This window comes from Semicossyphus pulcher, unplaced genomic scaffold (genome assembly GCF_022749685.1).
Source record: "Semicossyphus pulcher isolate SPU_LCO1_2020_fin unplaced genomic scaffold, fSemPul1.0.p SCAF_19, whole genome shotgun sequence".
NCBI lineage: Eukaryota > Metazoa > Chordata > Actinopteri > Labriformes > Labridae > Semicossyphus > Semicossyphus pulcher.
In genome coordinates, this window is record NW_027211692.1 from 24,043,211 (window position 1) to 24,055,358 (window position 12,148).

The window sequence follows — 12,148 nt, forward strand, 5'->3', positions numbered from 1 at the left end:
CGAGGCCATGAAAGGGATGCTAATGAAGGCAATACGAGCAGCAAGAGGTGAACATTTACCACAGGGCCTTACATTATTCAGTCCCCAGTGGTATTTCATCTTCTTTTTTCCCCATTCCCATTGGCCCTTCCTCTCTTTCCCTATTTCCATTCCCCCTCCAGGTTCAAGGGAGTATCGCTGAAATCATTTCATTCCTTCTCTTCCTCCTCAAACCCTCCCATTAATGCTCCAGCCAGAGTTCTTAGAAACCTCTCATCAAAGATGAACAAGTACAGGGTGGCCCTTACTTTTAGATGTTTTCATCTGAGGCTCCAGATGACTTAGTCATCAAGTAGCTCTCATAGTGCTTAAAAATGGGGGAAAGGGTGAAGCTCAATAGCATATGACCAATATGTGATCATTGCTTTCTATTGATGAAGTCTATATCATCAATACTTTCTTTTTCTTTTTTTACCAATACAGAGAAGCTATTATTAAAGATATATGATTTATTTTCCTAGTTACTATCAGCACACATACATCAGCATGTCGACCAAGTCTTTGTAGACTTATTAGGTCAGCCTGTCGAGAAAAGAGTGCAATATCAGGCCTAGAAGTAACAAATGCACATAATGCACACATAATATTTTCTGCATCTGTTTGAAAAGATGTGTCAGGTTTTGGCAATGTTACATATTTGGGGGGAAAAGTCTGTTTAAGGTAGAAGTTGAAAGACAATTCCTAATCAAAGATGACTACCAGATTCCCTACACTGGGGCTGGAGGCCGGGGTGATGCCATCTATGGTTGCTATTATTAGATGATGTGTTTCTAAGGTGTTTGGGGCCAAGCAGCTTCAGCTTTTCCTGAATTTAATAGTAGGAAATTGGGGGCACACTTCAACTTAGCTACCAGATTGGTTTCATCCATCTTCATTGATAAGTATAATTGGGTGTCATCTGCATATCAGTGGAATTTTCTGGAGTGTTTGATAATAGCAATAGCTAAAGGAAGGATATATAAGGTAGATAGAAAAGTCAGAGTACTGAACCTTGTGGCTTTGACTACGTTTGGTGTGGGGGATTCATCATTAGTGTGTAGAAACTGAGATCAATCTGATAAACCAGCTTAATGTGGTTCCTTTAATGCCATTCTAGCGTTCCGGTCTCTGTAACAGGTTATAATGGTTGATTGTGTTAAATGCCACACAAAGATGTTAGAAAGACGTCCCCTGTCCGAAGCCATTAGGAAATCTTTGTAACTTTTACCAGTGCTTTCTCAGTGTAACAGTGAACTGGAGTTATAACAGAATTCAACAAATATAACAAAACAGTACAACCAAAATAAATTGCCTACTCTGCTTTCAAAGGGACACGAATGGCATGTCAGGTTAAGTTAATTGTGTAGTAGTGACACATTTCTTGTATCAATTATCAAGGGACGACGGCTCAAAACCAGGACCTCTGGAACCCTGTATTGCTAATGAGCAGTTAGCTCTTATTTGTTCCCTACTCGTTTCTCAGCACTTACACTATGTACCTTGTTTAAAATGCCGACAAAACCTGCGTGTCAGCAGAAGGGAGCATTGGTCGCTGGGTGCGAGGCAAGAGGGATTATGGGATTTTATCCCTTCAAAGACTCAGCCTCCAGTAAGGGGAAAAAACAGCCCCTTTGATTTTCACAGAAGCAATATATTCATGAGTTGGACCTTGAAACTACAAGGAGACTGGGGTAGTTTGCCATATGCAAAACATGTGTTTTGATAGGGCTTGATAACTCGGTACATTTAAAGAGACTTACCCCTTAAGAAGCTGTAATTAAAAAGAGAGCTATGGCTGTATGAATAAAGGGCGCTCTCACTGAGTGTGCATGGAGGTTGTTTTTGTAGGCACTTGGTTCGGGCTAACGACTTGAGGCGGCCTTGAGTTTCCGGAGACTTCAGAAGATTTTTTTGGGGGGGTGTGAAAATCCTTAAAGATATCAGGAAAGGGCATGGTGTAACTTCCTATCTGTGAATCTTTAAGCCACTTTGGTGGCATTTATAGGATATGCGCTATGTTTGCCATTTGAATAGTCAATTTGGGCCACACAAGATCCCTGTATGTTGGTGGGGACAGACGCAGCCTTTTTAACAGCATGCTGAGCTGTGAGTATTTCATTGTTGTCTCATCAGACCTGTGCAGCTCAGCTAAAAAATAGCTTTATGTCAGCAATAAGAATTGAAGATATAAATTTAATTTGCCCTGTCAGATTTTGCTGTTACACATAAAGTCCTATGATTAGTAAGGTCATAGCAAAACATGCCATTACCTCCTGCATTAATCATGTTCCTATGAGCCTGTAATTGAGAGAATGTAAGAAGATGATTGTTACTTTTGCCTGCTAGATGAGACTGTACACTTAAATGTGACTTGAGTCAGTATGTCTGATGACGGTTATATTCATAATATAAGGTTTGTGTGCTGAGGCACTATTTACTGTCTGCAAAACAAAGTCCCTTGCGTCTCTTTGATGCAGAAAGGCAGCGGTGGAAGTGTCTTTGTGACTGAGAATGTGTTCACATAAAGCATACATCATACACACCAGCATTCATGCATGTGCATAAAATGTAGACGGCCGAGCACTGATTCAATACATGAAATGCAGCACAAATGCACACAATAGGAAAATGTCGGCAATAATGAAAAAGCGAAACATCCAATCTTTTTTCTCCTTTTGTGCATCTTCTAACCTGTGTCTAAAACCACCTTTGTGCTGGTATAATCCATCCTCCACACCAGTGACTTAAAGTGAGTGCTCAAAATAAGGCATTGCACCATCCCACCACCCCTCCCTCAACCCATTTTTCTCCATCCTTTCATTCCTCTCAGCCCCTCTATCTCTCTCTCTGTCCCTCTCCCTTCTTTGATCTGCTGTGTGAGAGAACCAGGGGTCATAAGCTTTGGACATTGCAAAGGCCCCAGCCAGGCCAATGTGCTGACTGAGGGGATATGGGGCTTGACTTTGGGCAGTGTGAAAGATCCAGGCCTGTGTTGTTTGTCTGTCTGTCCGTCTCAGTGGCCACACTATAATAAGATTGCAGGGCTCTGTAAGGCGGATTTACTGGAGCACAACTCCCCCTAGGGCCTTGTCATAGAAATGGGTTCCTCCATATTTCACCCTAGCCTCTCACTCACTCCCTTTGTCAAATGTGTCTTCCTTTCTTTCTCTCTCTCGCTCACTCACCCCCTCTCACTAAACCTCTGGTGTTAGCTCCCACTTCCTTTTGTTAATTATGATATGCTTTGTCCTTTATTTTTGCGGGTAAAGATTGAACTAGCAACAAATGGAAGCATAAAGCCGAGCCAAGCTGAGCTGAGAAAGCAGACACAACGGGCGAAAGAAAGGGAGGGACGAAGGATTTGGCCTGGGATATGGCACCAGCTACCATATCACAAGTCCTCTCCACATTTATCTCTCCCTCAACATGGCCGTGTTTATTTAGCTGGACTTTCCCATCTCCTTATGGAATCTCTGAAGGACTTGTGAATGCATACACAGCACTGTGACCAGGAATGATAGAGGTTTAAGCCAATACTTCAGTTGTTATTCTTTCTTGTTCACCTTAATCCAAATTAAAAGGGCATGGTCACAAATCCAAACTAACTTCTCATAGCCTGCCTCATTGTCTGTGTATGACCTGCCTCAACATTGCAGTTGCTTGTGTCCTCCTTCGAGTCTATTTGTCCCACAAGCCAATGGAGTACTGTTGCTTAATTAACTAGCTATCTAGCCAAATTGATCCACTCTTGTTTCATACATTTAGATCTTTTCAAAAACCCAACAACCCAGTTATCAAACTGCATCAATATTTAAGATCAAACTGATTTACATTAGGTCACTTTGAAGACTGACACATGAGCTACTTCTTAAAGGCAAAGATCTGCCTGAAATAAAGTCGTTCAAGCTGTTTTCTTACCTTAGATGTAATCTCAATCATAGGTAAATCCATTTTTACCCTTTTTAAATAGTAGCCATTTGTTGTTTGTAGTCTTTTGAGCCAATAGAGTTAATCTTCTCTCATCCATTCATTTTGAAGAAGGACTTATAAAGGATCTGCAATGTGGAATGTTGAGTTAGATGATGGAGAATGTTGAAGTAAGAAAACAGCTGACAAATTTAGATTATTTGCTGGTCGATGCCTTTAGTGGTTGTCATCAACAGGCCTCAATGTTATGTGGATGAAACACACCTGCCTACCTCTTTGGCATGTTGAAATTGTCCTTGGCTCTAGAAGAGGGTTTTTTTGCAGGCCGTTTTTCTCTAGAGTACTTTATTGGTGACCCCTGACTACAAAGAATGTTGGGTGGTATGTGCCTCCTGAGCTGGTGAAATTAATTGGATTTGTCATCACCGTCAGACTGCAGACATTATGTTAAACAAACAAGATACTGTAAGGATTGTAAGATAAATTAAATAAATTTCAGTTCAGTGTGCCGTACTGGTTTCCTTATACATTATGGAGAGACATCCGCCCTCAATTTTTTTCTTTTTCATATTTTGTTTCACAATGTGTGCATAGCTGCAACAGAAATGAATTTGGTTGTGTATCATAGTTAATGTTGACACAAATGACGGGGTCCAAAAGTCCCAGCTGTGCACACTGTGCTGTGAATGAGGCCAATCCAAATGCAAGCAGAAACTCATGTCAAGGGGAGCTAATTTGGGGAGCACTGTGTCATCCATTCCACAGAAACAAAAGCCCTCCTGCAAGACCATGAATAATTGGGAAATTATGGATTAGCGGTTGTATACCAGTCAGTACGACTCCTTCATGGAAAAACGAGAGACAAATTTCTTTCCGTCACAGACGCATACATATTAACTTTGTATTTTTATGTGAAATACATGCAGTTTACAACACTCAGATGCTCATTATTGCGCAATTGAACATATTATTACACCATAAGTGCAATAGTAAGTGAGATGACTCAGTCGTTGTTTGGTCAATTTTAAAGTAAGCTCGAGGAAAGTCAAGTACTCTTTGTGGAAAATGATTGCAATGCTCTGCTTTCAGCCAGCGCCCTGGCACTATCAACCTTCCAGGTGAACTCTTCAATTTACAGAGCCTACAGTTAAAGCGGTGGCCAGTTAAGTAGGAGGCATGGGGCGAGAAAGGAAGCAGGGAGCTCTTATCTAGCGTGCTCTATAGTGCTGGGTTCAGCCCCGGGCCGCTGGTGAGTGTGGGAGCACTGATTACAGAGGCCAGCCTGAGGAGCTGAGGGGAGATGTTGGGCACAGGTCTCCTAGCAGACCCCTATACCATCATCAAGCATTAAATCGCACCATTAGGTCCAACTAACTGCACACACGCACGGTTGGACCATTCTACCCACTGAATATTCTTTACACTGCTAAGCTCCCTCTCTTTTCTGACATCCAAGCTTATATCGGCGGGAAGCCCACAAGATGAATTACCTTGCAAATGTTGCATATACCTTCAGGGTCCAGGAACTTCTATGTGAGGAAGGGTGGCCCTTGTTTTTCTGCTGACTAATGATTCGAACAGTGCAGGTGGTCCAACAGAGCAGAAGGACCTCAGCAATTTGTTCTGTCAGTCCTGGGCTGCCAAAACGTCCGCACAACCCTCTGCCAACCGGAAAGTGCTCTCTCTCCGCCCAACTGGTGAATGTCAATCGTTAAACTTGAACTTGATTGACAGTTAGTAGCCTGGAGCTTGAGTTTATAGTGGAAGACTCATAAAGTAGAGACATCGCTTCAACAAAACTTAAAGTAGGGCCGAAATCCACCAGATGAAGCCATCTGTATGGGTGAAGAAGCGCTTTGTTTGAGGCCTCTCTTCACCCATGTGTCCTGCGTCAGCACTGACTCATTGGTTTCACAGCGCAAAGCTGACATTTTGATTGGCCCAAAGATCACATATGGGACAGGGTGTTGGCCCCTGTGAGGGTGGACGGGTGAACAAGTGGACAGGCGCCCAGTGAGTGCTGATACATTCACAGGCCACATTTGGCCTCATGTGGAACATTTGACAGCATGCACTTGTGTCTGCTGGGCACAAAGGAATTCTTTCATTGAGTAGCTCTGGCTTGAATCACTCTACCGCAGACATAACACCTCTGAGTGAACATAGCTTTCATTCAAATGCATGTCCCACACTATTTACTCAGCCAAAATTGGAGGAAATATTGAACTTGAAAGCTATTAAGCAGCATGATAATGCAAGGAGAGGTAACAATATTTACACAACCTCCACATCCTCTGCAAGATTCCAAATGAACATATGCTGGCTGGGTTACTTTATTTTAAGCACTCAGAAGCCCTAGGAGCTATTGGCTCATTCGGCAATTAAATTAAAGGCAGGTAGTTAAGTTAAATGTTGTAGAGCCAAAAATATCTGTCACATTGGAGCGTGTAAGCTTAGTGGAGCTTTGCCGTTTTGTACAGTCTTTCCACCAGGTGGAGGGGGTCGGATGTCTCAGCAGATCACCACTCTCTCGGGACACACACACACACACACACACACACGCACACACCAGCACCAGCCATAGCTGCAGCTTCCAGCAAACTCCCGTGACGCCTCTGGCTAATTCCACTGAAGCCCGCCGGGCTGTCCAGCATCCTCCAATAAATTAGCCTTGCTGCTCCCCCACTGAGACACAGGCCCTGACAGTCTGGCCAGAAACCAAAGTCACTGGCTTGTGCACACACTCAAAATTGTTGTTACTTTTTACTGCAACCCAAACTTTTCACTGAGTGGACAGTCTCTGTGGGCAAAATATCTGTTTGCAATAGTTGTAGATAGTGTCAAATCTCAAACTGGTTTCTATTTTGTCAACTTTGTCACTCATAGTAGAGACGACTATATTCTATCTACTATCTACTTTGAGAGCAAAGTGTCCATGTTTAGGAAGTGTTGTCCCTCGAAAGACAAAGCCATGTACCTTTCCATCCCAGGCCACCGCTCCCAGCTGTTGCTTTGAATAAGAATGCGGTCTTTGACTGCCCTTGTCAAATTAGTTCAGAAAACGATAATATTGTGCTTTTCTCTGACCTATGTCAAAATCTATTTCCTGCAAAAAGAATCCCTGTTCCGGCTCTCTTCAGTGTCAGGGTGTGACGTATCTCAGCATCTGTCAGATGGTGATGGAATTCTAGGTCATATCTCTCGCTGTGTATTCCGTCTCAATTTCCTCTACCGGCATGGTTTTTGCATCCGCTATCCGCAGCATCTGCCTCTTGTCTCAAGTTTGGATCGAGCCAGTGTCCTCATCTGACATCTCTCTCCCTCTCTCTGCCTCTTCTTCAGTTCTATTCAGCCTGCTGTCGGTGGGTGCCCAGACGGAGATGAAGAAGGTCATTGGGGACAATGCCACCTTACCATGCCACCACCAGTTCCCGTCTTCCGGCTCTCTCGACATTGAGTGGCTTCTGCAGAAACCAAACTCCAAACAGAAAGTGGTGAGATAAGACTTCTTTTTTTCTGTCTGTCTGTTTTATCCCCACCTTTGTTTGGTTAACAATTGAATGTAAATCAGTCCCTTAGAGATTGTAAGCCAGAAAATGAACATGAGAACAGCTTCAACACACTTTTTATGGCTTTGAATGTTAGGGTCACAGGTTTGGTGGAGGACTTTAATAATGACAATTATGTGCCTATTTTCCTCTTATCTCTCTCTCCCTCTTACTTTCTCTCTTTCTATTTTGTCTATACTATCTTTCCTCCAAGTCATGCTGATTGATTTCCAACAGGAGCCATAATAGTTGCACATTAACTCAATTCCCCAAGTTACTGTGGCACTTCAAGTTTTAGTGCCTTTCACAGAGGAACAATTATGCCGCAGAATGTTCCACAACTCATTTAGTAGTTTGGACTTTTCAAGATAGAGCATGGCAGGCGTTAATATGAGAACAACTTGAACGTGATGTTCAATTAGATTTTTTTTTTAAATTGTAACACCTGCAACACAAAAACAATCTTAATTAGGTGTAGTAACGTGTGGCTGTAGGTTTGGCAGCAACCCCAAAAACATGAAGGTCTTAAGATAGCAAGATATTGCTAGCTCTAGCTTACGTTAGCTAACGTAGCAGTAATACTCCACTATTTCTCCTTAAAAGAACTTCAGCTGAGATTTAAGCTTTCTCGAGAGATTTAACAGTAAAATGCTACACCAACAGTCAACTGATGGGAGACAACACACACTCCTTTCAGAAAAAGCACACTGTTCCCAAAACGTTAGCTCATGGGATAAAGACAGTCCACGCTGCATATCTGTCACTCCAAAGTGCTTTTGCTTCCTGTGCAAGTTTACTCGTTGTTTCCTACATTTTTGAGGCTTCACATGACAACATTGAAGTTCAGCTGAGGATATTTAGCTTCTGTTATGTAATCTCTGTCTTGAAAATCATTTATCTAATAATTAAAGGGCCAGTTAGGTGATAGGAAAAAAAACGTGATGTCGCTCTGTGCCTTTGGAGGACGCTATCTGCTTCTTCAATGTGTCCTGGAAAACCTCCAACAGACTACATAAAACACATCATCTGGCGGATGCCAGGGAGCTTGCTAAACTACACTTCCTCAATCTAGGACGCCGCCATGTCTCGTTCAAAATTGTCAGGTTTGAAATGTAGACTGCAGACCTGAAGATTTTTTAGATGATCCACCGGTGTATTCTCGACGTATTTTGGATTCTGTACTGCTCTGAGCCATTGCCTGCAGAGGTCAATGTCCTTGACTGGAAAACGGTAGTATTTTACTCCAGCGTCTCTCGGAGGCGCGCGGTGCACGCTGGGTGTTGTAGGAATATAGAGTGGGCGAAACTTTCTCCACAACTATGGCGCCAATTTCAAATATTATTATATATAATAATATATTAACTTTTTCCAGGGCCGAATCGCTGTTTTACTGTCATGTCAGGAAAATAATAGCAAGACAAGCACAAACCCACACCATCAATGTCAAATTCATGATTTATCTTATAACTTTATAACTAGATTCAGCTATATGCTCCACTTTTATTAATGTTTCTTTTTGTTTCCTTCGCCGTGTGCCTGCATAAAAATGAAACTTAACAAAAAATATAATCAGTAGTTTAACAGTCTCTTTTTTTTATTGTTGATTATTTTAAGCTGAAAATAACACACAACTTTTTTGTCCTAAGTTAAGCATCACCTAGCTGAACAAAATAACCTTTACTTGTTTTTTTTTTGTCTCACAGCCTCTGAAGACATTTCAGTATCGTTTCACTGGTTTTAATTCATTGCCTTTCTTCACCCAAATAGAACGTAGTATCTGATAACAGACAGAGCGTTAAATCTCACCAGCCTTCTGTCGGAAGAAAGAGATTTCCTTTCTCTTTGGAAGTCATTTGTTCATTCACTGATGTGTTGGTTAGCACAGTGAAACGTAACACTCTGAGAAAGAGAAGAAAAGAAGTGTTCGAGGGGCGAAACAGAGGGGGCCAGGAATGAAAGAAAGGGGGAAAACAAGTGTCTTATGCTTTGATGAACCAGAGGGGCCTGCCACATTGTGATGAATATTTAACGGGAAGATAACATTGAAGGCGCCATTAATTAAAATCAAACGTCTGAAAATTTGATTAGGAAAGAGACTGTGCCTGTAGCTGAATGAATAAATCATTCTTTTGTTCTGCTGGAAGGCCGTGTTGAGAGAGAAAGAGTATCTTGTCAACATTTAGCCTCTGTTAGCAAATGTACAGGTTACATGTGTTAAGGACACAGAGGGGCTATAGGGCATGAAGGGGGCACTACATGACTCTCACCAACGTTCATCTACATTTCTCAAGATTAAGAGTTATTGGCACCCATTCACTGTGCTGACCTGCAACTAGAAGTATACATACTCAAAACACTGTGTATTAGGCAAACATAGAAAGCTGTGGCACAGACAGGAAAGGATGTCATTTCCAAAATAATGTAAACAATGACAGTAAGCTGCTTAAAGCTGAAATTCTTCCCACAAATTATTATCCTTTCTTGGAAATTACACCAGCAGCAGTGTAATACTTGAGAGGGTTTACTGTATGCTGCTGATGAATGCAAAAAAAAAAGAAGCTAAATTGCTGCCCTTCAAGCACACAATTTTCAACACACTACCCTGTACTTGCATACAGTATATTATCATGACAATTGTGGCCCTCTGCGCTGATTAATCATTGTTTATAGTGACAGTCAAACATGACAGTGCCTTTTTTCCATATGCTACTTGTCTTCTTCTGTTCTCTACTACTTCGATGAATATATATTTCCGATAACCTAATTGATCACAGTCTAAAAAACTGTCTAAAAATCTCTTGAAGGTTTGAATGTTAACAATATTCTTGTCTTGTGTGTTATCTGGTCTAAATGATTCTGTATTAACAAAGTACACTATTTGATATGAAAATAAGACACAACATTAAAGAGCCAGTTCGCCAATTTCCATTATGGTAGGGGAAAAAAAGCAATTTCGCTCCGTGCCTTTGGAGGACGCTATCTGCTTCTCCAATGTGCCCTGGAAAACCAGACTACGTAAAACATGTCATCTGGCGGAGGCCAGGGAGCTTGCTAAACTACACTTCGTCAATCTCGGAAACCCACCTTCCATGTCTGCAGTGTTTAGTTGAAAAAAACACATATCGAAAAATTTAATCATTTGGTCCATGAGGTGCCTTCAAATGCTGCCTGCTCTCCTGTTATCCCTCCCAGACATTCCACATGTATTATTTATTTATTAGTCATGTTCATGTTCTTGTTCAAAATTGTCAGGTTTGAAATGTAGACTTAAGTCCCAAAGTTGAATCGAACTCGTTGTATTTCGGATTCTGTACCGCTCTGACCATTGCCTGCAGCAAAAAAAAGTAGTATTTCACTCCAGCTTCTCTTGCTGGGCCGTTCCTCTCAGAGGGAGGGGCGCAATGCATGCTGGGTGTTGTAGAATGTAGAATGGGCTTTGAGCTTTGACGGACAGTGGCCAATTTCTCCTTTAAGAGTCTGATATTTTTCCCATATGCAGACAGAACAGGCCAGGTTCTGACACAGGTTAAAGATTTTATTTCACACCTGAAAATAACATTACCAATTAAATAGTTTAATGTAAAACAAGTCAAAACTACTGAACCAAAATTTTATTCCATGGACTTCTTTTGCATTTAAAGAAGCTGAAGAAGGAAGGGACATTCCATGTATGCATTCAGAATTTATTTTTTTTACGGAATAAACAAACCATCTCATTTTAATTGCAAACTATGCAAACAGCCTGCAGCCATTTTGCTAAATTCCACTTAAATTCCTCACACATACTGGCACTTTCCCCATCTCTCTGTCGGTGTCACAAGGATGTGTTCAGAGCACGCACAGGCATAACCAGAAGCATAAATACACATACACATGCAGTCTATACATGTTAGTAACTAATGCCAAGAGTTCATAAAAGCATCAGACATGCCCAAAGGCAGATGCTTTTGAAAATATTTCCCATTTTGTTTAGGTGTCGGGGCCACATCGCTCTGTGCCAGAAGCTGTGGCACAGTAATAGTATTTCTGTTTGCATTCATAGAGTATTTGTGCTGTACATGTTTGCTTGGAAGCTACTGTCGTTTGCGTGTGTAGGTCTGTGCACTTCTGTGTGTAAATGGCCAGTCGTCACCTGTTATACAGCAGGTGCCCCTTTGTCTTAGGCATTGATGCACTGTGGCACCGGCATTTAGCAGTCCCCATCTGCAGGCTCTCACTTGCCCTGAGTTATAGGCCAGTGTGACAGCTGTGTTTGTTTGTGTTTGTGTGTGTGGATAGAGAGAGAGAGAGAGAGAGAGAGAGAGAGAGTGAGAGAGGGAGCGAGAAAGGCAAAGAGAAAAAGGAGAGGATAGAAATAAGCAAATGCATAAACAAGCAGAGAATAGAAAAATAATTTCTCTGATAAAGGTTTATAGATTTTTTACGTCAAATATTATTTTTTGGCCTTTTGTCTTCATTGATAGGACAATGGTTAGAATAGCAAATATGGGAAGACAGAGAGACATGCAGCAACGGGCCGAGGTTGGAGTCAAACCCTGGGCTGCTGCGTCAAGGACTTAGCCTCTGTAGATGTGGCGCACGTTTTAACCAATGACTGTATATAAAGATCGTCTCCATCTACTCTCATTGTACAAAATTGAAGCCAAAGTACCCCC

The 12,148-nt window shown here is 41.8% G+C and overlaps 1 protein-coding gene across 1 annotated transcript in view; it reads left to right on the top strand.

Annotated features, from left to right (window-relative positions):
* Window positions 1-12,148, top strand: part of clmpb (CXADR like membrane protein b) — a 75,216-nt gene that overhangs the window by 46,313 nt on the left and 16,755 nt on the right. Inside the window, exon 2 of the mRNA XM_069668880.1 lies at window positions 7,288-7,439. Within this exon, the coding sequence (XP_069524981.1) occupies window positions 7,288-7,439 (152 nt within the window). The remainder of the gene's footprint in view (window positions 1-7,287; window positions 7,440-12,148) is intronic.